We start from the raw sequence: 26557 nt of genomic DNA, 5'->3' as shown, positions 1-26557 counted from the left end.
GCCAGATCCTGAACCTCCTCTTTCACCGCCGGAGTTTGAACCACCTTCACTGCCGGACTGGTGGTGGGAATCACCTCCTCCACCTCCGCAAGAGACCACGCCTCCTCTATATCTTCCTCCTTCCCCAATAGTAGCATCAGATGATTCGCCTCCGCCAGAACCAATGGTATATGTATATCCCTATCCTCTGCCTCGTCCTTATGGCCCTGGTTTTGGAAGAACATCCTCCGCCGCTCCCGCTGCCAATATTAAGGAAAAGAAACCCTCGGCTAAAGCGATGTGGCTTATTATTTCAGGGGTGGTGGCTTTCTTCGTTGTTATTGCAGGGGTTTTGCTCTACATCTGCATGAAGCGGCGGGAAAGATAGAGAGGCTGGATATTGACATGCGTCCGTACCACTTTTTGTTTTGTTTTGATACGGAACAGCTGAATATGTACATAAGAGGATGACATAGACACATAGTATCCATGATAGACCAATACTAATACTACTTCTTCGATTAATTTTGCATTGAATTTGTTAATGTATTGTAAAACAAAACACACACCGACACATATGGATTATGATCAAACAAATCGAGTTCCACCTAATATTACTTATTCCGTTCTTGAGCACTTCGATTTTAGAACACACACCGATACATATGGATTATGATCATACAGATCGAGTTCCACAGAATAATACTTCTTCTGTTCTTGAGCTCTTTGATTGTTTGAACAGACCACATAATGTACAGATTTAAAAAAAAATTAAAAGTTAAATAAAATAAGGACAACAGATTAAGGGGCATTCCGAGAATTGAACTCGGGACCTCTCGCACCCTAAGCGAGAATCATACCACTAGACCAAATGCCCGCATGCTATTGGCAGCTAACATTTTCTATCTACGTGGCGACGGCCGCTAGCAACAAGTGTCTTCACCTTTTGATTTTCCCCCCAAACACAAAAACCCTAAAAACCTCGAAATCAAAAAAATTAAATAACCTTCCCAATTTCCGTATTGGGGTCTCTTCTAATTCCCACTACTAAAATCCACCAAAGTCTTTCAGAGCGCAAAACCCTTCTGGGCCATGGCGGTTTCTCACGCCCAGACCCAGACCTCCGATTCTCACTCTCACCCATCTGGTAATTTCATCTTGTTACTGCGATTCTTAACCTAAATCATGTTTTTGATTCCATATCTTGCTATACTGTTTGTATTTTGAAGTGGGTTTTGATTGATTTGAGTATCTGTTTGGTTTATAATTAGGGTTTGATAAAGTAAATTATGAAAATGATCATAACCACCCCCAATTCCAAGACACTGATCCCATTGATGAGGCTTTGGTGCCTGATGGCCTATTCATGGAGGACACCCAGGTGCTGGATTATTCAGATTGCGATGAGAAGATGAGGACTGGTGTGACTGGGTTTGAGGAGGAAGTGGTGCTTGATAGTGAGGATGAGGAAGTTAATGGAAGCAGAATAGTGACTCTTGTGAATATGTCGTCGGATCAAATATGCGCTGCAGGTTAGTATATTTGCATTTTGGATTGAGGTTTTTTATTTGGGGCTCTTCGACTTCTTTGGTGTTACTATTTTTGTTTGTAGCATTAGTATTGAATGTGTTTGATGATATGAAGTTATCTGTGTTTAGTGAATGCTTGAATAAGAAGTGATCTTGCGAAAAATCTTTGTTTTGAATACTTTGAATAACAAGTCTGATACTTGAACTAATTTTGATAAATTTGAGGGCTGAAGGATGAAAGATGTGTGCTGCTTTGCAGGGTTAAGCTACGTTGACTCTCAGGAACCTGGGGAGGAATCACAAGCCAATGCACTTGGTTTTGTAGATCAGTTTGTGTCGTTGAACGATGATCTGAGTTTTGACCTTCCAGGAATTGATATAAAGAAAACCACTAAGGTGAAATCCCTTCCTGTTACAAGTATTAAGGGGACTCAAAGTTTGGCGAAGATGGTTGAGCTCGGGTCTCAAAATGAAAAAGCCAAAGCCTTTGAATGGGTTGATTCTGAGGAGGATGGGGCCTTTTATTTTTCAGACAAGAAGATGGAATCATCTTTGGTTAATTCTGAGGGCAGGGAAAGATCTGGTATTGCAAGGAAGGAGAAAGTCAGGCATGCTTATGACACAAAATGTACTCGTTCAGGTGATGGGAGCAAAGAGAAGAGTATAATTCAAAACCTCCATAAGGAAATCACAGAATCTGAAGGCAAGATTGAAAACGAGTCTCTCAATGCATCAGAAGATCATTTAGATGGAAAACCAACAGAACTGCAGCTGAAACCTAGTGATGAAGAAGAAAATGTAGTTGGCATGTTTGAAGTTGGTTTTGACACCCAAATTGCTGCCGAAGCTATGGAGGCCTTAGCATATGGGGCTCATCCTGGCCACAACACTGTGGATGTTGATTCAGGAGGCGCTGCAAAGAATAAGGCTCATATTGATCAGTCTCTTCAAAAGAGTGATTTTTCTAATGTGGAAGGCGTTAGCAAGAATGTAAATAGAAGAAATCGTTCCACTAGAACACCAAAGAGAGCAGGTGTTTTATTTCAGAAAGAATCTAAGAAGCAAGAGTTAGGTCCTGCTTTGGCAGCAGTTACCAATTTGAAAAGAACCAGATTCTTTGGTGAGTCTTGTAGTAATTCTGCCGAGGCCAACAATAATTTATGTACAGAATCTCCCAAGTCTGTCAAAACAAGGAAGCTGCAGAGTGCAGCTGATTATTCCAAGGGTTCTACTGTAAAACACCAGATTATCGAGTCAATATCAGGGGTTATGCCAAGAAAAATGGAAGATGCATCAAACAATGGTATTGTTACTTACAGAAGAAAGAAAAGGAGTTTAAATGCTCAATCACCCGAAATGATCAGTAGTGCTGAGGCTGTTTCAAATGGGCTTGTAGACAAGAAAAACAAAGTTAAGAAAGACAAGATTGTCACTTACAGGAGAAAGAAGAGAATCAGTGGAAAAGGAAGTCATACCGCGTATGTTTCATTTGAGGGAAAAAGTAGCAGAAAATCATGTAGCTTAAATTTAGGTCTATGGGGTCATCCCAAAGGGAAAAGAACACGTCGCAATGCTCGAAGCGAAATCTGCAGAGCTCCTGTTCCTTCTACTCCATTTCCTTAAAAAACAAGTTTGACGGAACCTTGTTGGAAACGCAATCTGGCAAGCTAGTTGGCACAGATCCTACATTCTCTGGTAAAGAATATACTGCTCCGTCTAACTCCATGTCTGGCATAAGCATGGGATCATCCAAAGATGTGTCTCATCGCAAAAAGCCATGCAACAAAAACTCACCCAAATCATATCTCATGAAAGAGCTTATTGGACTAGGTGTCTCTGGGTCAATGCCAGATTTTGCTTCAAAAGATTTGAGAAGACGAAAAAGTATGGCCTATGTTCAGGTTCTGTTTAGCCAGCATTTGGGTGATGATATTATCAAGCAGCAGAAAAAGGTACATTTTAAATTTGTCTGATTTTTGAACAGCTAAATGGTCCACATCTAATGTTATGTATTTGTTGTTTATAGATCATTGCTCGTCTGGGCCTATCTGTTGCTTCATGTTCTATGGATGCAACACACTTTATAACAGATCAATTTGCACGTACAAGGAATATGTTGGAATTCATCGCTCTTGGTAAACCAGTGGTTACACATTTGTGGCTTGAGAGTTGTGGGGAAGCAAACTGTTTGATTAGTGAGAAGAGCTATATTCTGAGGGATGCCAAAAAGGAAAAGAAAATTGGATTTAGCATGCTTGTTTCACTGGACTGTGCAAACCGGTGTCCACTTCTAAAGGTTATGTTTAAGCTCAATTAATCTGAGCTCTTTCTTTCTTATGCTTTTGCACGATGCTGTGTAGTTCCGGTGTTCTATTCAACAATGTCTGGCTTGAGACATAATAGCATCACCTATTTCCCTTTCTGGTGCCTTTAATGTATTTTCTTCTTCCTAGCAGGGTCGAAAAGTCTTCATTACTCCGAATATTAAACCTGGAAAAGAAATGATTACTAGCTTGGTGAAGACAGCTCAGGGGGAGGTATCTATATCTGCCGGTCACATATGTGATTCAGTTGTCAGTAATTCATTAGTGATTTCCATAATCATCCTGCATTACCATTCACCCTTTTTCGTTTTATAAATTCTGAACAAAAACTTGTGTTTCAGCCAGTGGAGCAAGCCCAGATACGTACAGCAAAAGGTAAAAAAAATCTCGACAAATTATTGATTCTCTCTTGCGAAGAGGATGAAGCAATCTGTCTACCTTTCCTTGAAAAAGGTATTCAATAAGCCATGCATCTTTGCTTTCTGTTTTTGTTTCTTTTTCTTTATAAATTCTTTTCTGGAAATTCGTCACTTGGTAGATGAGGAATATCTACAGGTGTAGCAGTTTACAATTCTGAACTCTTGCTAAATGGTATTGTTATCCAGAGACTGGAATACAAGAGGTCAGTGTGGTGTGTGCGCATTTTGGGTTTTAGCAAGTAATCAATCAATAGAATTTTCCTCATACGTTAGTAAGATGCATTTGTTGTGAAGAAATGAATCTAACAAGTCCTTGCTTTGCAGACATCAGCTCTTCACCGATGTCGTCAAGAAAGTCCGGCCTTAGGCCTCTGGTAATTTTGGCCTACCACAATGTAGAGAACTGTGCAGAATCGTGCAGCTAATTTGCTCTTGTCATCTTCGAAATGCTCTTCCATTGACAAATGCCAACTTGGCACTTTGGCAGGGTTATTTTTTTAAACCTGGTATACTGTTTGGCATGGTGATGTCAGTTTGTAGACTGCTTTTGCGGTTAGGCCTGGATATATATGTTAATATCTACATCAAGAATCAGCTTGTCAAGTTCGTGGTGTATTATTTGGGTATTTCCTTTCCACATGAAATTTATGTTTGAACAGCAAAACCATAGGAAAAGGGGTGCAACTAGAGTGAATCGTAGTGCCCAAATTCATCACTTGATGTTCAAGGCTGAATGACCCTTTGGTCTTCCGAAAGTGAAGAAACAATAAGACACAACAAAAAGAGGTTTAAGAAACTTAGGTGCACAAAGTCGAAACCAAGGAATGAAATATCGGCGAGAACATAAATTTCGATGGAAATTTTGGGGAAATTTCGTTTTTAAAAAATAATTAAGTAAATTAATGGAAATTTATATAAAAACATGGAATTTTTTAATGAAACTTTGAGAAATGTTTATTTGATCAATTATCTACTATATGTCATAAGGAATTATTACATAACTATTAATTTATAGTGAGTTATAGTAATTTGAGGTGAAATAATCGTCGAACATTATTAAAAATTTACTTAATATATATATATATATATATATATATATATATTTACCTAAAGGGAGACTAGCTCATCACGCCTTATTTACATATGATACATTAAACATGAAATTACATGAGTGATTTAGAAGCACATAAATAATCTATGAGATACCGAATTTTCACTATTTTCATCATGTTTTTGAATAAAATCCTTAGTATATTGTGAAGAATAGTCATTAAATGATACCTCCCCTTTCTAATTTTGCATATATTGACTTATATGCCAACCATATGAGTCATGAGTGATTAACTGTGGGTTGTGCTACTGGTAGTTCCCGTTTGGATCAAGCATTTCTCGACTTTGACCATAACTATAGATTTGTGAAGATTGTGCATCAGATTGTGTCCATATGTTTTCACTTGATTACATCTTATTAGAGAATAAATATGGTGAATAAGGCATGTTGAATTTCCCCCATAAGGGTAAAGTCCATCATTGCTTCCTCCTAGACCAAAGGGGTTCGATTCCCTTCAACAACTAGTTCGGTTTTATTTTAATTTTAGATGAATGTTGAGACATGTAATACAATATATAATAAAAAGAGTCATATATAACAATAAGTTGGTATAGTAGAGTTGACTATAATTTTGTACTTGCAAAAAGATGGATCAGAGGTTTGATTCAACTAACCAGTTAATTTTATTTTTATTTGAAACTGACTTGACATGTGGCGATATTATGAAAATATCGAGAAATTTCGAAAGTTTCCGGATATATCGGGAAATTTCGAGAAATTTCAAAAATTTCCATCGAAAAATGATTGGTATGTAACAGATATATCCATATGTCGAAAAATGGAAACTTTCACGGAAATTTTGAGGAAATTATGGATATTTTAGTCCTTGGTCGAAACCATTGACAAATAGTAGCTATTCAGATATGATAGCCACAAAATCTCCCTTTCAGCAACGTTGTCCCACATGTTAATGTGTATAAAAGAGTTAATCCCACAATTCTAAACACTGGATTACAATTAGCAAGCTTCTCATTCACATCAAACATATGCTGAAAACCACGGAAAAGAGTAATGCTAGAGGACTTCTCTAACAGAAGTGCTGCAGGGAAGTGGTCCTGGTTTCTCATCACACCATGGAAGTCGCAATAACACCATATTGAACATGCAAAATAGGGTGACTTGGTGACTGATGCACTATAAACATGAAATAACATCTACGAAGGGGAAACTTCCATGTGTAATGAGGCATGTAAGCCCCCAAATCCCCCACCCCTCCCAAAGTTTCTTTTATAACTGAGCATGCAAAAGAACTATACAAGAAAACTCCATTAAACTGAATCCTCAACAGCGTACATACACTACATAACTGTGTACTTATATTTGTTAACACATGGTGATCTTTAGTCTGTAGCATACTTCATTAATTTCCAATCTACTCTCATAACAATCAAGATTCAGTACATAGTTCCACGATAATTCAGTTTCACAAGTGTAGAAATACAACATACCAGTTGAACTACATTACTGACTAGATTCCGGAGGCTGTGCATTTATATTGAAACTGTCATAGCCTCCACTTGTTGGTGCTGCCGGATTTGGTTGATACACCGGGGGTGCAGCCACAGAAGGAGCACCATTAGAAACATTGGGTGGTGCGCTGCCAGGAACTGACGGTGGAGCACTCAAAGTGGGAGGCCTCATGGGAATATTTACCTGACCAGGCATCCCAGGTGCTCCAGGTGGAGCCATCATTTGCATCATGGGCTGGTATCCTCCTGTCAACATTGGGAAAATGAGCCAACACTAGACATTATGGGCACATTACATATAATCACATTCTGCTGCCAACAGTTGGAATCAACTCAATCAAGCATAGTCTAAACCTTTACGAAAATGATGATGATTTAAGGACAGAAGCTAAACCATAAAGTACTATAATGCTCACACAGATATGATAACAAAAAAATATGGGGGTAAAGCAATCCAAATTACCTGGAGCACCCATTGGTCTTGGTAAAACAGGAAGCCTAATCCCTCCTGGGGCCATTGGTGGACCTCCAGGCATTTGTCCCATCATAGGCGTTGGTAGAATAGGCAGGCGAGGCCGAGCCATTAGATGTTGATTGTAAGCCGCGCCAACTTGCCCATAAGCTGCCGTTTGTCCAAGATGTTCCTTGATCCTCTGGTCAATCAAACTCTGAGTCTGTTGCTCCTCAAATTGCTGATAGTACTGCCGCACATTCGCCTGTGCATTAATGCACCAAAATTAGCAAAAGAAACACCAAAACAAAGCCTGCATCACAATACTGACACGAAAACAAACGAAAATAGTGTACCTTGTGTTTGTAACCCGCATTGTGCTGCTTTCGAACCGAAGGCTGCAAAAAACAGCAAGAAACAACAAAACCTTCATCAACAGGCAATGCACAACACTCGAAAACACCACGACTCAAATTACACAAACCCAAAAATTCCTAAGCTTTAAGCAACTAGCAGCGACTCTCCTATTTGACTTTTACTAAACCTAAATTTTCAACCACAAATCTTATTTCCAGATCAATCTGACAGTCTTTTGACTATTAGCTCCTATAAAATAGAACCCTAATCAAAATTCAAATCCAAAAAAAAGAATGAAACAGAAAAGTGTGTACCGAATCGTGGGTCAAGTAAGTGTCGCAGTAATCACAGTAATACCTGAAAATTGAGCAGAACAAAAACGATTAGATGCCAAAATCAAACACTCAGAATAAGAATTCGCGAAGCTAGATACTTAATTGAATTATAAAGAGGGTCTTACCGAGGCATTGCTCTGAATCGTTGGAAACCAGAGAACTGGAGTAGCGCCAAAACCCTAGAGGAGAAAAGTGAGACGACGCTTTCTGGGCTTCTCTGGCTTTTATATTTAAACGAAGAAAACTCGGGTTAATTTAAAGCCCAAAAAACAAAAACGACGTGTCGTTTATCATTTTAGCGGAAGACGGATATAAAAACCGGTGCGTCGTTGTGCTAGCCAAATTTTCTTATTTCGAACAGCGCAGCCGAAAAAGTCGGAGGTGTCTAAACTTGACCGGAGAGAAACTCGGAAGCCAAAAGCGAAATCTGCGTCCGGAAAATCTGGGCTTTCTTCAGGTTGTCTGATTCTTTTTACCGCCGGAGTTTTACATTTCTATTGTTGATATCAAAACTGTGTTGGTTTGGTAAATGAACTTAAGCTCTTTTTTTTTCTTTATTCAAAGGCTTCAACTTTCTCTGCGATCGCAGGTGTTCGAGATTTCCAACAGAGAGTTGGAATTCAGTGTTTAACTGTGTGTGGTAATTTTTGTTCAGGGAGAATGAAAGCGGATGGGAAGCCGAGTTGGGGGTTGGTTTCACCGTCCGGTGTGGCCTATCATTTCGGTACAAGTGGACTCTCCGTTGCTGTGGCTACTACAGTCACTCACCCTTTAGGTAAATTATTTGAAATTACTGTTTCACTTTTTGAGCTTTCCATTGTGTTGGTTGTCTGTTTAGCGTGATGTTTGTTATGTTGCGTAACTTGCATTAATAGTTTCATAGCTTATATTTTGTTGAAAGTCTTGTTTGGTAATAGAACAGCTTCAGACATGCATCAATTATATGAACAAGTTGTTGATGAGGTTTACGTTGGTATATAGAAGCAAGGAGATTAACGTTTGTTTTGATGATACAGATGTGCTCAAAGTTAGGCTGCAAATGCAGCTTGTCGGGCAGAAAGGTCCTCTTACTGGAATGGTACATTTCCCTAGCTTGTCTTGGTACTTTATTCTTGCTTGCATGGATTGGGGTAGATTGATAATGACTTCATGAGGGTGTTGTACAGGGACCATTGTTTGTTCAAGTTTTTAAGAATGAAGGACCGAGATTTTTGTATCTGGGACTGACACCTGCATTGACAAGGTCTGTGCTGTATGGAGGTCTCCGTTTAGGATTGTATGAACCTTCAAAGTATGCCTGCTATTGGGCTTTTGGGTCCAACAATGTTTTTGTTAAGATTGGATCCGCAGGATTTGCTGGTGCAATCGCTACTGCATTGACGAATCCTGTTGAGGTTTTGAAGGTAGTAGCATCATGCAAGACCTTTTGAACTTATTCTCTCCTTTTTTTTCTTTTTTCATTTTTCAAACTTGAGTTAAGAAGTCATTTGCCTCCTACCATTAGGTGCGACTACAGATGAATCCAAACTTGAGAAAAGGTGCAGCTGGGGAACTGCGTGCAATCATTTCTGAAGAGGGAGTGAAAGCTCTTTGGAAGGGGGTTGGCCCTGCTATGGCTAGAGCTGCTACATTGACTGCAACACAACTTGCAACCTATGATGAAACCAAGCGGGTCAAGTTCTAAGCATGCTCTTTTTCACTTTGAATATCAACGAAGTAATTTCCAGTTACTAATCATTAATGTTTGATTGCTGGTATGAACAGTAACTGTGTTTTAGCTTCCCTTTTGATTCCATCAACTTCCTATTATTGCAGATGTTGGTTAGGCGGACGCCACTTGAAGAAGGATTCCATCTACATCTCACGTATGACACCGTATGCATATAAAATTTACATTTTATTGTATGAAATTTTTCCAGTTCTTCAAGGGAAGAGATTGACATTGTATGCCGTTACCATTTGAAGTCAGGGTCATTAAAATACATGGAAACACTCAGTAAAATAAGATGAAATTGGATAATATATTCAATTTGGGGCTAGTTGATTTGGAAACTTGTGTTTGTATTGAGTTTTTCTGTGTCAGATACTGTCTTTGTTTGTGTTTAGAATATGTGCTGTTCATGTTCTGATAGCAACAAGTTTTTAACATCATTTTATGAAATTTGTTTTACAAAACTAACAATATATATTCTGCACTTTATGAAGTTCGAGCACAGTAGCAGGCTTGGTGAGTACCCTCCTGACAGCACCTGTAGACATGATAAAAACCCGTCTCATGCTTCAACAGGAATCGAAAGGAGTTGGAAGCTATAGGAATGGATTTCAGTGTGCATATCAGGTATGAAGTCGAAACTATTCTTTCTTACTGCACAGTTTTTGCTTTATTATTAAGTTCCATTCATTGTTTCCTATAGCAGAGTTTCACAAAATATAGGAGCATCTGACAGCTTTTCCAAAACCAAATTTCTTAGACTTTGTGGATCATCTTGAACCTCAGTCCCTAAACTAACAATTTGACCATGTCCTTATTTCAGGTCTTGCGTACAGAAGGCCCTAGAGGTCTTTACAAGGGGTGAGTTTCTTTTCAGGCTCTGGATACAGCCTTGTATATTGATTCCATGCAATCTAAAACCACTTTATTTTTCAGGAGCCTTGCAATGTTTGCGAGATTGGGTCCACAAACGACAATTACCTTTGTAGTCTGTGAGCAGCTGCGTGAGCTTGTTGGATTGAAAGCAATCTAATCAAGCCACGGGATTTAGTCTGCAATTGCATATCCACTGCTATATATAAAGAAAATTCTCTCCTCTCCCCATTTTCGGTTGGTTTGTTTTACTAGAAGCTTTGTTCAACTTTTTAGCTGATTTTTGAAGTACAGTTATGAAGGAAATCTGTTTGAGAATGGTATCCCTGCATATCATTATACCCCTCAATTGGCGAGGGTCCAATTATTTGATCCGTATAACTTTATATTGTGTATCATCATCATGCATCCAACAATTTTAAATCGGCTGGATGTATCCTATTGAACAGAACAGTATCTTCGAGAACTGCAACACTTGTATCTTCATTTTATGTTGCAATAATAATAAAGCAGATGCATTTTGTCATGATATATTTTCATCAGTTCAGTTCATAGTTCTTTTTTTATATGAGCAACATTTTCACGACTTTGTCTGATCGAATATAAAAACCACTAGGTGATACTTGATGTATTGATTAGTTTTCAATAACTATTTATTCATACAGCAATGAAAACAAACACTTGCTACTTGCTAGATAGCAAGGGCGGCTTGTTTTGAAAACACACTTTCATGATCTTACCTTTGCTCAGTGGTGATAATTTGGAACTTCCAGGTAGTCATCAACAAGCATTTGGTAGATAGTTAGGGAGGCTTTCTTTGTTACCACATTGCTTCTGAGGCTGTGAGCAAAAGAAAGCTGATGTATCAAAACATCTAGCTAGTGTTTGTTTTCAAAACAAGCCTTGAATTCCAGAACTTCCTGCTCTGCTTTCTCTATTGGAGCTTATCAGACTACTTCACACCTAAGTCCAAACAGTTGACAAGAGAACAATTTGAGATACCAAAAAACTTCAAATGCAAATCTAAAATTTCGACTAGTTTTTTTTTGTTTTATTCTAAGCAAACGCAGTAGACAATATGAAATACCAAATTACTGAAAAGTAACATACACATGCAAGAAACAATTTGTTCATCAAACAATGGAAACAAGGCGCCCATGTTATCTAGCAAGTATATGTTGAGGACCTGCAAGGCTATACAAGGATCTCAGCTGCCTTCTGACAAGCTTACTGTTGTGGAGAGCCATCTGAAGCTCCAAATCTGCAGACCACCATTGCTGTAAGCTATGTGCTTCTAGAAACCTTTGATTTTGCTTTGACATCACAAACAGCTTCGCTGCAACTTGCCCATTTGTTCTCCGACACACATTCTTCTTCTCACCAGCATCATTTCCTTCTGTTACCTCGTCAAGGTCAGCATAGAAGCAACAGATGTAGTCACTTTTATTCACATACAGATGAGGCAACCATTTTACCAAACCCGTGCTGCGATTCATTAAACCCGAAAAGTTTGGTATCCAATTCTTGAACCCAAAAAAATCAATAGTCTTCTTATCATCCCCAACTATTACCTCACTGTGTTTAACATGACTCTGATCAATCTTCAAATGAAGCACTGACATAAACCTGTCCCAAACAAATCCTGCTTTCTTTCTAATATACCTCAAGGTTGGTGCTAGTGAAATCGAAGGCGGATTGAACAGATGAGTTTCTACATACATCCCTTGTTTAGCTAATGCTTTTCCAACTTGTAGAGCAAAACCAGCTCCTAATGAATGACCTGCAATGCACACATTTTCACTTCCATACTTTTCTGCCACTGATTTCAAAGCCTCCAAAGTCACTCCAAACCTAACAGAACCCTTCAAGCTCTCCCACGTAACGTAACGAATGTCATCTTCAATGTCGCTCCTAATCGTCGGAAACTTGAGCAATGTGCCTCTCAGGGCTAAAACCGCCCTCGATGCGCCACTTGGTTTCATGACAACAAAATCACCAAGTGCTGCAGATTGATCCCATTCCAGAATGGCGCCGAAAATGGATCCATCCCTTTCGTCTACAAGGGTCTTGGTGAGCTTATACTTGAAGGGCTCCCACCATTTCGGAGCAACAGCTAAGGCTGCTTCTCTCTTCTCCTGTCTGTCCATCTCAAGCAAGTACATTGCGTGTGTGAAGCATGCAATTACGCTTCTCTTGTACTTGTCGTCCTTCCAACTTGATCTGATGAGATCTCTCCAATTGGGGCGAGCCACATTGCGAGGACCGCACACATGAAAGTCGTCCGGATGAGGAGGAGGAGGCTTCGCTTCCACTACTGTTTTCTCCTTGGCTATCACTTCATCCGCATCACAGCCGCGGCGGCTTCCTCCGGTGATCCAATCCAGGAGGGAGAAAAGACTCTCGAATCTAGTTCGTTTTTCGGGGAGAAGATTTTGTGGGTGACAGGTAATCTTCGTTTCAAGAGTAGCGGCGGTGGCGACGGCGGCCGGCTTCCACACAAAGTGGCAAACTGCCTTGCAAACCGCTTCTAGCGAATGCAGGCTGCCTCTTACGAGGCCTTGAGCTATGTTCATTATGGTGATTTTCGATCGATCTTAGAAACCATAAGACTATAGGTGAGTTGTGCGGCAACAGTGTTATTAGGGATATAAATAGGGTTTGGACTTTTGGTTCATTCCTCAATTAAATAGGATTGATTCATTCCTCGTCCTAAATAGAAAAGGAAAGAAACATTTCTTCTTCTTCTTTTAAAATGAAAAGAAACATTTCTTTTCAATTTTTTATTTTAGAAATTTAATATATAAGAATTTTTTTTCTGGTACGACAAAAATGGTGTTGGAGCAAATAATGGTGTTTTTCCTATAAAAAAAATTGCAAACCGATAATTCCACATTTTTTATAAAACCTGTTGTTGTTGCTATATTTAGCAAAATTTGTGGGTTTTAGCAATCAATTTAACAATGTTGTTCCAGCAATGATTGCTAAATATTCTCACATTGTAGAGTAACACTACCTGAATGAATATTTAGCTAGTTTTTAAGTTATGCTTGAGTCAATTGACAACTTTAGCAATTTTGTTCAACAAATATCAAATTTAGTAACATTTTAACAATTCTGCCGAACTTCAAATCTACCTTAATTTTTACTAAATTGTTAGAAAATGCCAAATTAGTAATACTATTTGAGATTCTTTTAAGAGTTTCGTACCAGCTACAATTTTGACTACTTAATGCGATTATCAAGTGTGCTAGCTCACAAATGTACTACAACTGTTAATGCATTGATCATATTTGACTAACTAGCTAGAATGTTGACCGAAGTGTGAACTATCACGGTGTGAACATACACGTATTTTCAACAAGGTCTAGTAACCATTACAAACCTATTGTATAAAGAAACGCTTCTTTTTTTATGAGAAAATAATATATATATATATATATATATATCTCCAAAATATGATTACAATAAGGAACACTTGGTGGTGAAACTAGATTCTCCACACTCCATTCGACCAACACTACTAGTCACATGACTATTGCAAAAAATAATAGACATGAGTCAATAAGACCTAATGTCAAACCAATCAAATCGAATTCTAAAAGTAGTCGATAACCTACTTGTCACCAATTTCAAGAAGAAAACCGCTCTTATATCATCAAATACCAAACCCTCAAACATATTTGCAAAGACAACATCCTCATTACATTGACACCCAGAAAAGACTGAATTTTAAATAATCCTTGAAAATGGCATGCACCATAACACATGTGCGCTCAACAATATAACCAAACCTCACCTAACAACACCCTAAACCCACTCTTAAGGAGCATGGACGAGAAAAACCACTTAAAAACTAAAAACAAAAAAAGTAAACAAACATGGGTCAAAAGACCCAAGCCCACCTAAACAAACATAATTGACCCAACCCAAGGTCAATGACACATGCCCACCTCCCTTGAATCTACAAAGAAGCAACAAGCCATGGATAAATCTTTCGATCACGAAACCGTTGTTCTTCGATGCAAGCCATCACCAGAGAAGCTCTGACCATGTTTGCGGCATAGTAGCGACACCCTACTCGTCCAAATCTAGCCCAGCGGCGAGACACCAAAATCCAACCTGGACAAAACCCAAGGTAGTTATTGCCATAGTCACCTCTCCTTCTCTAATCTCTGCACATGCCCCGCTCCACCTTCTGACAAAACTCTACTCATCGCTTCACCATCAGTGCCATAACATCGTCATTGAAGATTAGCCGCTGCCATTGAAACCATAACAGATTTCCGGCTACACTAGAGTTGCCGCTCTCCAGAGACTCACCATCATCATCCCCCCAAGCTAATCCCCCATGGACCCGCCACAACTCCCGTCCAACGGAAGCATCGAAGGACGTGTCGTCATAGGGAAAACAAAAAAAAATTATAAACCCTAGAGCACCACCGGTTTTGACGGAGCTCTCCCCCTCTTGATAAGTATAAAACTTGATTTTAATTGTATTAAGAAACTCAATGCAGCTTAAAAACATTAAAATGAGTTAGTTGAAGATACCAAACTTCTCTTGCACGAGTTCACTTCATTCAATTTCAACACATTTTTTTTGTGAGACAAACTTTTTAGCTTATTGATTGGTAAATCTTAGTCAGGATCGCTCTACCCATTTTGTTTGCATTAGGAGACTCTTGGTTTGATTGTTTTCCCACTATTGTTCTCCTAGTATTCCATTTAGATCAGTTTTGCAAAGGTTGTCATTGTGATTTTTTTCGTTTATATATTTGTTTCTTGTATATAGAAAAACATGCATATGAAATTGAGCATGAGCGTTGACGAGGACAGCATATTAATAATTTAATATTTAATATATACTAGCTTAGGAACAATCAGAGTTAAATAAATCCTAACAATCCATACTAGCTTAGTGGGAAAACTGCTGATGGTTCTATTAAATCCTTGAGTGGTGAAGACGTCAAGTTGTATAGCTCATCAAATCATTGCAATTTGAATGGAAAGGCTCTTGTCACCTTCGGCCCACTTTGTGTTTTGACCCAAGATATAGTCCAGCATGGCAGGGTGGAATTTGGACCCCATTTACGATGTGAGCTGGATCTTGGTGGCGGCCAATAAATCTACATTAATCCACATTGGATTAAATTGCATTTTCCATATGCGACACAACAATTTGACAAACCATACTTCAGAAATTGTTCCCAAGTTTCAGAGTAGTAAATCACTCTAGCCTTAATTTAAAAAATGTATTGTGTTTTGATAAATTTGATATATGAAACACTTATGATGCTGACAAAACGACAAAACTATATTTCTTGACAATGATCCTTTTCAGTCTACATATTATGTATGGTGAGTGCAAACATAACATGTCACGTCAAACTCTAATAAATTTGATATATGTATAACCGAAAATTGGGGGGGGGGGGGGAGGGGGGAACGAAATTATTAAAAACAAAATTGGCAAGTAAGATCTCACATTACAAAAAAAATTAGGCTCAAATTGGAGGTATGAAACTCAGAGTCACAATTTGTCTGGTTTTGACTACTGTGCAGAAGCTAGTGCAAGTTGTAACGTTTATTGTGTTGAAGTGGCACTACCTTGGAGAAGGAGGTGCTGCTTCCTACAGCAGCCTCTTTGGCGGGACAGTCTGGCGTTCTTATCCTTTTGCCACCCGTTTTCACGCTTAACTACCCTCCCTACCACTCCTCCCCTTTATTTACCCTTCTGCCCCTCCCTTCCGCCCAGAACCTTTTCCTCCCCTTTTCATCTGAAATGACCTCATTCTTTATGTTGTTCTGTAGTCAACCACCCAAAATCACCATATTACCCACGGGTAATTCCTCTGTCTGTTTGTTTTTTCACTAATCATTGGTGTGTTTGTTGCTGTTGTTTTTGCATATTTGGGAATGTTGAGAATGAAGTAAAAACCAGGGGCAAGCATAGATGAGCATGGCATGGGTGGTGCTTCTTGTTGGGGTCATATTGTATTTGCCCAAATTGAGCTACCTAATGACATGTCGCTGTTTTTAAATTAAAAGTGCAAACCAAGTGGGAGGGAAGGATTGACAATGATTAAATCTTTATACACAAATATAAAATATAAAGTGACCAAAAGTTTGTCTTGCTACCCTTCATTTATTTTCTAAAATTTTGCTACATTATCTTGTCTCTACCAAGTACCAACACATTTATTAGTAAGTGAGATTTGATTGATGAATGGTTGTCATGTGTGGGATAACTAAGTTTAGAAACCCCATACGGCTATACATGTGTAATATAATGACCGCGGTATCATAATAACAGTTAAATGATCTTATGTGTATTTTATAATATTTTGACATCTTATCATTTAAAGTTACAATTTACATATATTTTTTAACAAACACATAAACATACACAATTGAAATACAATAATTAATTTATTGTAAGTCGAACTCATGAGCTATCACATATAAAGAGATGACCGATGCTACCAAACAAAATGTGTTTCAGTCTTTACTCGAGAGCATGGATCATGTTCTTCTCTTTATTAAATAATAGGCGAAAAGAGAAAAACTATTTATCCACAATAAATATGCAAAGAGGGGTACACTTCGTAATGTCCTCCGGTAAAGACAAATGCAAGGGCAAAGAAGTAACATCACCCACCACTCGAACTGCGCAGTGTACATCGACCCCAAGACGTTGATAATTGAACTGGAACTGCTCCGCAAGGCATCGCCGTAAATAAGTAGCAAATCCAAGGGCCAGGTGAGCATAATAAATCTAAAAAAAAAAAACGAAGAGATCCCCAATTTTGCCTGAGACGACTCCGCGAAGAGAGAAACAAAAAAACTCAAAATCGAAAATCCCTTTTTACAGGGGAGAGAGAGAATCTAGAGAGAGAAACCGAACACAAAACAACCGAAGAGGGAGGAAGTTAAGAGAGAGAGAGAGAGAGAGCTTGAGTGAAGAAGAAGAAGAAGGAAGAAGGGGGCAAGTAATGGCGGAGGGGAGGAAGGAGGGGCGACCGAACAGCGAAGAGAGCGTGAAGCTGTTCGTCGGGCAAGTCCCGAAGCACATGAACGAAGCTCAACTCCTTACAATGTTCCAAGAGTTCTCTCTTGTCGACGAGGTCAACGTCATCAAGGACAAGACCACGCGCGCGTCTAGAGGTTCGTCCCGCACCCCAAATTTCGCTTCAAATGTGTGCTGGTTTTTTTATATTTTGGTTACGGAGGAGAATGTGAGTAATTCGCGGCGAGATTCGCGGCGATTTGAGTGGCGTGGTTGGAGGACTAATTGAGTGGTTTTGATTTGGTGGTGTGCAGGGTGCTGCTTTGTGATATGTCCGTCGAGGGAGGAAGCGGATAAGGCGGTCAATGCATGTCATAATAAGAAGACATTGCCTGGGGTTAGTTTCGGATCTCTGTTAATGCATTTCTTGTTTCTAAGTTCTAAGTTCATAGCTTCGTTAAGTTCATAGCTTCGTTAAGTTCGATGTGATTCGAATCTGTGTGCTTAATTAGTGTTACTGTTTTTAAGTTGACCTTTATCGTGCTAAGAATCTGATGCTGAGTTACTAATCACAATTTGGCGAAGAGGGATAGCAATGTGTATTGAACTCTTGACATTAATCATTTAGTGTAACAATGCTGTGAATTTTAAGTCATAACTCATAAAATGCTGCAATTACAATCAAACTGAAAACGATTTGTACATGGTGATGCGTATTAGGCCGCTGACAACTTGCAGTGGAATATCAGAGCATTGCCATACATTTACCACGAAGTCAAAGTAGAATTGGTTCATGTGAACTAGTTGAAGCTAAGATCTGATTATTCTGGGTTTAAGCCTTAGGGAGATATTTAGAAACATTGCATTGAGAAGTGGATTGAAAATGAGGCAAGTTAGTTTACTAACATTAATGGTGGTTGATGAGTATAGCTGATGAAACACAGTGACCTTGGTCAGACCATATAAGAAAGTATAGATCACTGAACTATAATTAGGCAAGCATCATGGCATCTTCCAGGCATAGGTTTTATAGCAACTGGGGGATCTTTGTAGGCCTTGCTGGACCTTCAAGTAGTTTCCCAGGAAAGAACTGGGCTCGTTCCCATGCCATCTAATGAATGTTGTTCAACAGAGTAATTTGATTGAAGATATAATGTTAACTAAAACGGATTTTGTTGTCTAATTGAATTCCCTATGCCAGTGGAAACTTTTCAGAACACGTTCAATCGTTTTGTCTCATTTTTGTTGATAGCTGCTCTGTTCTTTTGTCCAATTCAGGCATCGAGTCCGTTGCAAGTGAAGTATGCTGATGGCGAGTTGGAAAGACTAGGTGTGATATCTGATAATTCGGTTACCCAATTTTCCTTGAGACTACTTTTACAAAGTTTGTTTGAATCAATACCTTTTCGCATTTCAATTGTTTCATATAGTTTAATGTTCTATAACGGAATGGACCTTAATTATTCTCCATCTATCCCTGCAATTCAGAACATAAGCTCTTTGTTGGTATGCTTCCTAAGAATGTTTCTGAAGTTGAAGTATCCGATCTTTTCTCTAAATACGGAACAGTAAAGGACCTACAGTTATTAAGGGGTTCTCAGCAAACGAGCAAAGGTAAATTAGCGTTCCTATATGTTAGGTTTATTTCTTGGGTAGTTCATAACTGATTTTCTCTCTACTTGTCAGGCTGTGCATTTTTAAAGTATGAGACGAAAGAACAAGCACTTGCTGCCCTGGAAGAGATTAATGGAAAACACAAAATGGAGGTCTGTGTCTAATACATTGATGTTGCAGTGGGAGAAAATGCCTTTAGTATTTATAAAGACCCACATATTAGTAGAAACGTCTCTGTTCTGATTGAATGAATTATGCTGATGATTGATGAGTCAGAAATTTGGTCAGCTGATAAGTCAGCGATCAGTGTATCAAATCGAATAGCAGTCTTCTAAGCGGTTCTGTGTAGTGATATGTTTGGTTCAGTTGAATTCATGATTGGTATGTCTTGCATTATCAGGGTTCAAGTGTTCCATTGGTTGTCAAATGGGCTGACACAGAAAAGGAAAGACTAGCGCGGAGAGCTCAGAAAGCTCATTCTCAGGGTGCTAATGTGCCAATATCGGATTCACAACCTCCATCTTTATTTGGAGCCTTACCTATGGGTTATGTTCCCTCATATAATGGTTATAGTATTCAGGTGAATGCAATTCCTTTATGCCATAATTTACTTATTCTGTTTTTTTACCCAGTAGCAATAGGAACTCTTGAGCATCTTTGTAACTGTTCTTCAAAATCTCAAGGATCAGGCCTTATATGCTCTTAATGTTCGATGGTCTTTTTATTTTTTTTATTTTTTTCCTTTTTGAATTCTGGTTTATCAGTATAATGACTAACATGGTTAGCAGCATATGAATTGATCATTGTTCATTCCACTGTAGGCTCCTGGAACTTATGGCCTTATGCAGTACCGCTTGCCAGCACTGCAAAATCAACCAGGTTTCCATAATATGGTATCCCCTGTAAATCAAGGAACCGCGTTGCACCGAATTACACCTGACCTTCCTCCTAATATTGCCCCTAGAAATTTTGCTATGCGTCCAAGTTACCTGGGTTCTGGTTATCCTGCGGCTCCAGGTCTTCAGCATCCAATGGTATATCCGGGAGGAATGATGAGTCCCCGGCCATTGAGCGCCTCACCAGGTTCTTTGTCACCTCTAGTTGTGAACAGTAACGCAGCCACATCTTTAGGCGCTAGTAGAAGTTCCAGGTGTCAGGTTGAAGGTTGTTATCTATACATGTGTTGATTTTTCAGATTAACAAGAAAGTTATTGGTGGTGGTATTCGTCAATCATTCTGTTTTCTGTTACGTAGGTCCTCCTGGTGCTAATTTATTTATATATCACATACCTCAAGAATTTGGAGACGAGGAGCTTGCTAATGCCTTTCAAGGATTTGGTAGAGTTTTGAGTGCCAAGGTTTTTGTTGATAAAGCAACCGGTGTCAGCAAATGCTTTGGTGAGATAATTTCTCTAGCAAAATTTCATGTGAGTTGTGTAAATTTTGTTGTCTAAGCAGTGTATATTTGCAGGATTTGTAAGTTACGATTCACAAGAGGCTGCTCAATCTGCTATATCTGTTATGAATGGATACCAATTAAGTGGTAAGAAATTAAAGGTTCAGCTTAAGAGAGATAACAAGCAGAACAAATCCTATTAATTTCACGGTCAGTGATGGAAGGACGCAAGTTCATTATTGCAAGTGGTCGCATGCAAATTGGATGTATGGAGTCGCTGCAACAACATTGCGGGATGGAATTAGATGATTTGCAATGATATCGTTTATTCCATCCTGCTTGTAGTTTCCTCAAAGTATGAAAGGCCTGAAAACTTGTAATTCATGGTGCATACTATACGTCTGTACCAATACACTGTAATTTGTGAATCATCAAAGTTCTTTTAGACAGTAACTATCAATTTATTCATTCTTCCCTCCCGAACGTCTCATTGTATAAATATTCATAAATATTGATCCCTGATTCTTTTGTTTCCGCAGTCCAAAGACTTAATTTCATATTATCTATTATTTCTTAACTTTCTGTTGTTGCCTGGTATCACGTAAGATATACAGTAAGTTTCTGGGTGTGTTCTGGTTGCAATCAGTTACTTCCGAGTTATAGTTAGGCAGGCATTAATTACCTCATCTTCTGTATTTGTATGTAGTTTTAGTTTGGCATGCCAAAATAGATGTGATATGAAGTGCTTGTTAAAAATCACTTGATCTTGTGCAACAGCTCTATATGTTAATATTGTTCATGTGATTGATACTTTGATAGTAGAGATTCTTCCTGTGAAATTTAGGTTACTATATATACTTGTTTATGTATATTGTTGGAGTTTTTTTGTGGGATAGTTAACATCTACCATGCTGATATGCTCTTGGTCTGTTTCAAATTGTGCTGAGTGTTATCTTTGAACTATCTTTGAGATGATGATAAGACCAGATGAAAACTGACCTGTTGAGATTGTGCCTCATGTTAGACTTATATAAAGGGCCTTTCCTGCACTCTGGATTGCTGCTGATGAAGGTAAGATCCAGAACCTTAGAAACCCCCCTCTTTCTTTCGCGTATGCAATGAGTTTTCCCACTCTTCCTATTCTTGTAATTTGTAACACAAGACCTCAGTCTCTGGTATTGATACATCTCATTTCTGATAAGTATTGTATGTATTGAATTTGAACAATCAATATGAATTGGGTGATTATGTGAGGAGAGAGAGCATGGTGTTGATCGACTTGTGATAAATCTTGTTCGTAGGAGCACTGCTGATGCTACTTCTATTCATATGTTCATATCTCCAGGATAAGAAATTAAGAATAATGCAAAATTTCAAGCCAACAACATCCTATAAGCTTGTTTGGCAAGGAAATTTGGTTATGAAAAGAGCTAAAAGCATGATGAAATAATCAGATTGAAACACAAGTTTAATTTCATTAAATACAAGCATTAACTTCACCAGACATTGACAGGCTCCCTAAAAATTAACTGGAAAACTTCCACACAGATTACCATATATATGGTAACGGGATTAGACTCCTAACTATCAAACATTTTAAGTAAATGTTACTGTTAGAGGTCCTATTCTATTACAAATCAAGCACAAGTTCAGCCCAAAGCTGAACTCAAGCAGCTGACGACAAGTCACAAACAATCGTAGAAGAAGAGGGTAGTAATTTTGGAACACTGGAAACTTGAAATGCCAGTCAAACAGATTCAGTAGATGCAGCCAATGGCATAGGCAAAACAGACTCCACTGGTCTGTTCACCATCTCCATTTCATTTATGCTTGTCTGGTTTTCAATATCACAGTCCTCTGCCGCAGGTATCGTCGCAGAGTCTTCTTCCCCATCACTTGTACTAGAGCCAGAATTCCTAGTTTTGCTATCAGTAAAGGATGTGGCAGGCTCCACATTGAAGCCGGAGCAACTCTGAGGACAGAGACACTCACCCTGGAACTCGCATGTTAGTTCGCCCAACATTCCCAAGCTATTCGATGAAAGTTTATTCTCATCCAATTGTCGTAAGCATTCTTCTATTTCATTCAGTAACTTCACTTCAGATTCATCTTCACCGTTGCTGCTGCTGCTGCTGCCATTTGCATCATAATCAGATGGTGAAGAAGTCTTCATGAACTCGGAGCTGCTTTCAACCTCTTGCTGGCTATCAAACTCTTCATCTGTTTGACCCTCAGATGAACAAGATGACATGGGTGACTGTGAATATGATCCGCTTACAGTCTCTTCACGCTCGTTAAGTGTTTTTGTAATCAGGGTTTTAAGCAAATTCATTACTTGAACCGCATGCATCAATGCCGTCAATGGATCAGACATCTGGTATGGAAAAGAATTGCAAACCAATTAATGATCTATCTTTATTGTTAGCAGTACTAACCAAAAGGAAAATCTTTCCTGTAGGGTTTAGGTCTTTAGATTACCTGAGTCATGTTTGGAGCAAAAACCATAGCTATGTTTCTTGCATTCATCTTGTTGAATTCTTCTTCCTCAACAACATCAGCCATCAGATCAATGGCCCAATTGAGCAATGCAGCCTCAGTTGGCTTCAACTGCTTCACAAGCTCAACGCAGTGCTCTTCTGTCTCACACTGAAGAACTTGTTCAGGGGATAGTCCATCTAGCACTCCTGAAGGAAGCTCGCGAAACCAAGCCTTAATCAAACCAGACAGACAATGAACATCAACATCATCGGGCACAATGCCTCTGTTCAGTTGGCTTCTCACAATCTCCTCTTGGCCATTCTCTGGGTTTATTCGAAATATTCCTTCAGCCTGCAAAAACCAAATATGAGACATTCACACCAAGTGCACAACACGCGTTGATACACAGAAACCACAAAATCTTGTACCTTCAATCCTCCTTGTGCATATAATCTCTCCTGCATTAGAAGCAGAATGGTAGGCACACTATTCCCTTTCGAATCGAAAGACAGCTGCATCGAATCCACTGAAACTCCAAACACACTTGCACTGTAATAATAGATCATTTGCAAGTCAGATTACGCATGATACACACAAAACAATTACAAACTTACTCCTACCCTAATTTGTTTGCTCTATTTAAACATCTAATTTCTATACTTGCTCCTAACTCTTCCATCTCAGTTAGAGCACCTAGTTTCCTAAATCAACTAAACTAAGACACTGGCTCTAGAAGCTTTTCCCAGTAGCCAAACATGTACTGAAGATTAGCTAAACTGATTGAAATGCAAGTCAATCTCATCATTAAACTGCTACTTACTTGAGTTACTTCAACTATCTCAAAGATCTAACTTCTACAACAGACAAAAAGAACCATGAACTAACTAACTACGTTTGCTTAATTCAAACTTCAGAAACTTAACACCACCCAAAAAACCAAAGACAAGATCTTGGCTTACCTAGCACTCGGAACACGACCAGGAATCTCAACCTCAAACTCAACCGGAAGTCCCAGAAACCCATTGAATCTGTCGAATGTGACATGCGTGATGTGCCTGACATTCGTAGGCCAGCTGATGTCCAAGTTCTGGACGGCCGAGATCATCTCCTCACCTTGCTCCACCCGGCAAGCCACCATGGATTTCCTTATAGCAGATAACAGAAAGTCCACCAGTGAGAGCTGGTTCTGCTCCTCCTCCTTTGTTGACCCTCCTTTGACACCCTTGAAATTACCACCACATCCTCCTCCCCTCGTCACCATCACAAGCCCTGTCATCTCTCCCTGTTCTCTGGAACCAAAGAACGAATGTTGGTGGTGAAGAAAGAGAGAGTTGGAGAAGTTCAAAGCTTAAGTCTTTGAGAGTGAAAGTGTTGGGTATTGAAGCCGTTGGTGTTTTTGAAGCTCTTCCCAACTTCTATAAAGTTATCAAACGGCCACTCGTTTCAAATTCTTGCTTTATCTACAGAGCTTGGGAACTTAACCTCAGTGTTGAAGGTAATGACAGAGATTGCCATTGCTGGGTAGCAGCCAACTTTCACGTGCAACTCATAATGTGATGGAAAATGACATCGTTTGGGATCATCGTAGATTTCTGGTTTGATATTTCGGAGGGAATCCTATATGTCATTAGCTCATATAAGAAAGAAAATTGGACTGAATTCTTGTTTCTTGTTTTCTATTTTTCAGTGGTGTTATCGCATATAGAGTTTTCCTCTTGTTCTTCAAAATATTTGTCACTTTGTCCTAAAACATTAGGGACCAGGAGTTTCTCTTTGCATTCATGAGAGGATCCTTATGAGAGAGCTCCATGGATGGTTTAGGATTTTGCATGCTTTAGATCCACCACTGTCTTACAAGTTTGTACGTCATTCATTAGTCACGGTAACTTTCCAACATCATTACCAGATGCAATGTTGTTGAATCCGTCAGAAAAGTTTAGAATTGTAAAAAAGCGTGAAATGATCCCTTGTACATAGACACATGAAATAAGTCGAAATAATGAATGATGACTGTAATTTTGAGACCAGTTAAGTTCTCCTAGTATCATTGGGTGGGATAAAATAGTTGTAGCAAGAGTCATAACATATGGAGCATATCATCATCTTCACCAGAGCAATACTACCTTGGTGTAATTTATTGGCAATTTAGTGAAGTAAGGAGGGAGGAGCATGCATAATGCATTCATAAAATAGTTGAATCTTGGTTGGATATGTACGTGTTGGGTACTTTGGTCTAGTAAAGTAGTGCAAGCATTAGACAATGTCGATACTAATTTTGGTCCCACACACCTCTATAATATGAATCTGAATCTACTGGGTATGATTCCAAAATTTAGATATTCAAATGCCTTCAGGATTAGAGCGTTATTTCTTATTTCTCGAATTTAATCAGAAGAAATTCATGAGAAATTCTTGTGTACACCAAACGCATCACATGTCTATGCGACTGACAAATCCTCTATTGACACGTGTGCCATTAATCCACGTCGATTTAGCATTAGAAATAGACCGGCGGAAAACACCATCTTCGATCCAATTAACTTCTCTTCCTCCATTGTCCTTTTTAAAGAACCCAGAAATTTGACATAAGTGGTGGGATGTGTACGGTTTCAAGTTTTGGTTTCTAGGATAATTAACATGGAGTGGGAGCATCGGGGAAGTGATTGGGTGGTGATGAAGATGCAGTCACGCAAGGAGGGGTTGTTGAATCTGAGGGAGATTGAGGTGGAGGATGGGAAAAAGAGAGGAGAGGGAGATGGAGAGCACCTGGGTTTGGCTTTGATGCTTGGTGTGTTTGCTCATGAATATGGGATTGGATTATTTCTCAGGGAGTCAGGGTCGGGTGTGATCTTATCGGAGAAGCAAAACTCCGGCTCGTTCATCCAGAATCAAAGAAAAGTCAAGTAAAAAATTATTGCCACATGTCGCTTTTTCATTCGTCGGTCGTATGAGTTAGGTGGTATGATTGACGCGCGAAAGAATTTCTCACAGGTCCAGCATGCAATCCTTATCATCTTTTCTCATAATTTAATGAAGTTTATTTTGATGAAATGTTCTTCATGTTGAGCTAGATAGAGTGGTCAAAGAATACAATCCAGCTTGGGTTTTGGGAATGGAGCCTAGTATATTTCAATCTGCTAGATTAGAGCTTTTAGCCCAATTGAGCCCAGCTTAAGTTTCCTAATTGTTCATGGAGAGTTTTTTTTTTGTTTTTTGTTTTTTTTGTTAATTTTTTTCGCTTTGCCTTTTGTGTTATTTGGGTCAAGGGAAGAATGAGACTTGTGACCCTACTTCATTCAATGATTTTTGCTTAAATGAGACTGGAGATAGTCTATTCTGATGTAGAGGGGCAAGCTTTGAAGGTTATCAACTTACATAGTTTTAGACTTTTAGTAGAGGGGGATGTTTACCCGAGAAAGACTATGAAGTAAAGGGTGGATTGAGTAAAACTCCATGTCTAAACTTTTCCTAATTTATTCGCAACTCAGCGAACGCGTTGATTTTTTTG

The 26557-nt window shown here is 39.0% G+C and overlaps 6 protein-coding genes and 1 non-coding gene across 7 annotated transcripts; 3 read left to right on the top strand and 4 right to left on the bottom strand.

The window, feature by feature from the left end:
• Window positions 1-784: 784 nt before the first annotated feature.
• On the bottom strand, window positions 785-856 carry TRNAP-AGG (transfer RNA proline (anticodon AGG)). Its single transcript has one exon. It is a non-coding gene; the product is annotated as a tRNA-Pro (tRNA).
• Window positions 857-1003: 147 nt separating this feature from the next.
• Window positions 1004-4866, top strand: LOC126783143 (uncharacterized). The gene is given in 9 exon segments (XM_050508552.1): window positions 1004-1126; window positions 1251-1511; window positions 1768-3077; window positions 3080-3460; window positions 3535-3804; window positions 3965-4045; window positions 4174-4285; window positions 4388-4454; window positions 4576-4866. Coding segments are annotated over 9 exon segments (2580 nt in total). The 5' UTR covers window positions 1004-1071; the 3' UTR covers window positions 4619-4866.
• Window positions 4867-6610: 1744 nt separating this feature from the next.
• Window positions 6611-8180, bottom strand: LOC126783656 (U1 small nuclear ribonucleoprotein C). Its single transcript, XM_050509160.1, has 5 exons — window positions 8100-8180; window positions 7954-7996; window positions 7639-7680; window positions 7295-7547; window positions 6611-7077 (listed from the first exon to the last, which is right to left on the bottom strand). The coding sequence occupies exons 1-5, from the start codon at window positions 8105-8107 to the stop codon at window positions 6824-6826; spliced, it is 600 nt and encodes a 199-aa protein (XP_050365117.1). The 5' UTR covers window positions 8108-8180; the 3' UTR covers window positions 6611-6823.
• A 160-nt stretch (window positions 8181-8340) lies between these two features.
• On the top strand, window positions 8341-11087 carry LOC126783469 (uncharacterized). The gene is made up of 9 exons (XM_050508945.1): window positions 8341-8431; window positions 8630-8749; window positions 8991-9052; window positions 9141-9377; window positions 9479-9646; window positions 9790-9839; window positions 10180-10312; window positions 10509-10546; window positions 10622-11087. The coding sequence occupies exons 2-9, from the start codon at window positions 8635-8637 to the stop codon at window positions 10716-10718; spliced, it is 900 nt and encodes a 299-aa protein (XP_050364902.1). The 5' UTR covers window positions 8341-8431; window positions 8630-8634; the 3' UTR covers window positions 10719-11087.
• A 631-nt stretch (window positions 11088-11718) lies between these two features.
• On the bottom strand, window positions 11719-13131 carry LOC126784754 (GDSL esterase/lipase At4g10955-like). The gene has a single exon (XM_050510252.1). It carries the CDS (start codon window positions 13129-13131, stop codon window positions 11719-11721), a length of 1413 nt encoding a protein of 470 aa, XP_050366209.1.
• Window positions 13132-17382: 4251 nt separating this feature from the next.
• On the top strand, window positions 17383-21110 carry LOC126785285 (RNA-binding protein BRN1). The gene is made up of 9 exons (XM_050510922.1): window positions 17383-17719; window positions 17876-17958; window positions 18840-18891; window positions 19050-19175; window positions 19248-19327; window positions 19576-19755; window positions 19997-20339; window positions 20430-20573; window positions 20647-21110. Exons 1-9 carry the CDS (start codon window positions 17548-17550, stop codon window positions 20772-20774), a joined length of 1308 nt encoding a protein of 435 aa, XP_050366879.1. The 5' UTR covers window positions 17383-17547; the 3' UTR covers window positions 20775-21110.
• A 951-nt stretch (window positions 21111-22061) lies between these two features.
• On the bottom strand, window positions 22062-24434 carry LOC126785284 (rho GTPase-activating protein 2-like). Its single transcript, XM_050510921.1, has 4 exons — window positions 24009-24434; window positions 23478-23598; window positions 23050-23400; window positions 22062-22945 (listed from the first exon to the last, which is right to left on the bottom strand). The coding sequence occupies exons 1-4, from the start codon at window positions 24323-24325 to the stop codon at window positions 22319-22321; spliced, it is 1416 nt and encodes a 471-aa protein (XP_050366878.1). The 5' UTR covers window positions 24326-24434; the 3' UTR covers window positions 22062-22318.
• Between the last annotated feature and the right edge of the window lie 2123 nt (window positions 24435-26557).

Source organism: Argentina anserina, chromosome 2 (assembly GCF_933775445.1).
Source record: "Argentina anserina chromosome 2, drPotAnse1.1, whole genome shotgun sequence".
NCBI lineage: Eukaryota > Viridiplantae > Streptophyta > Magnoliopsida > Rosales > Rosaceae > Argentina > Argentina anserina.
This window is presented reverse-complemented; position numbering and strand designations above follow the sequence as displayed.

Bases quoted from the DNA above. Each gene is read 5' to 3' on its own strand.
- LOC126783656 (XM_050509160.1), bottom strand. The intron at 7,681-7,953 runs GTACACACTTTT...TGTTTTTTGCAG, and splicing joins CTTACTTGACCCACGATTCG to CCTTCGGTTCGAAAGCAGCA. The intron at 7,078-7,294 runs GTAATTTGGATT...CAATGTTGACAG, and splicing joins AAGACCAATGGGTGCTCCAG to GAGGATACCAGCCCATGATG.
- LOC126784754 (XM_050510252.1), bottom strand. From the start codon at position 13,131: ATGAACATAGCTCAAGGCCTCGTAAGAGGCAGCCTGCATTCGCTAGAA.
- LOC126785285 (XM_050510922.1), top strand. From the start codon at position 17,548: ATGGCGGAGGGGAGGAAGGAGGGGCGACCGAACAGCGAAGAGAGCGTG. The intron at 18,892-19,049 runs GTGTGATATCTG...CCTGCAATTCAG, and splicing joins TGGCGAGTTGGAAAGACTAG to AACATAAGCTCTTTGTTGGT. The intron at 19,756-19,996 runs GTGAATGCAATT...ATTCCACTGTAG, and splicing joins ATAATGGTTATAGTATTCAG to GCTCCTGGAACTTATGGCCT.
- LOC126783469 (XM_050508945.1), top strand. From the start codon at position 8,635: ATGAAAGCGGATGGGAAGCCGAGTTGGGGGTTGGTTTCACCGTCCGGT. The intron at 9,053-9,140 runs GTACATTTCCCT...GGTGTTGTACAG, and splicing joins AAGGTCCTCTTACTGGAATG to GGACCATTGTTTGTTCAAGT. The intron at 9,647-9,789 runs GTCAAGTTCTAA...CTATTATTGCAG, and splicing joins CCTATGATGAAACCAAGCGG to ATGTTGGTTAGGCGGACGCC.
- LOC126785284 (XM_050510921.1), bottom strand. From the start codon at position 24,325: ATGACAGGGCTTGTGATGGTGACGAGGGGAGGAGGATGTGGTGGTAAT. The intron at 23,599-24,008 runs GTAAGCCAAGAT...CTATTATTACAG, and splicing joins GGTCGTGTTCCGAGTGCTAG to TGCAAGTGTGTTTGGAGTTT. The intron at 22,946-23,049 runs GTAATCTAAAGA...TTTCCATACCAG, and splicing joins TTGCTCCAAACATGACTCAG to ATGTCTGATCCATTGACGGC.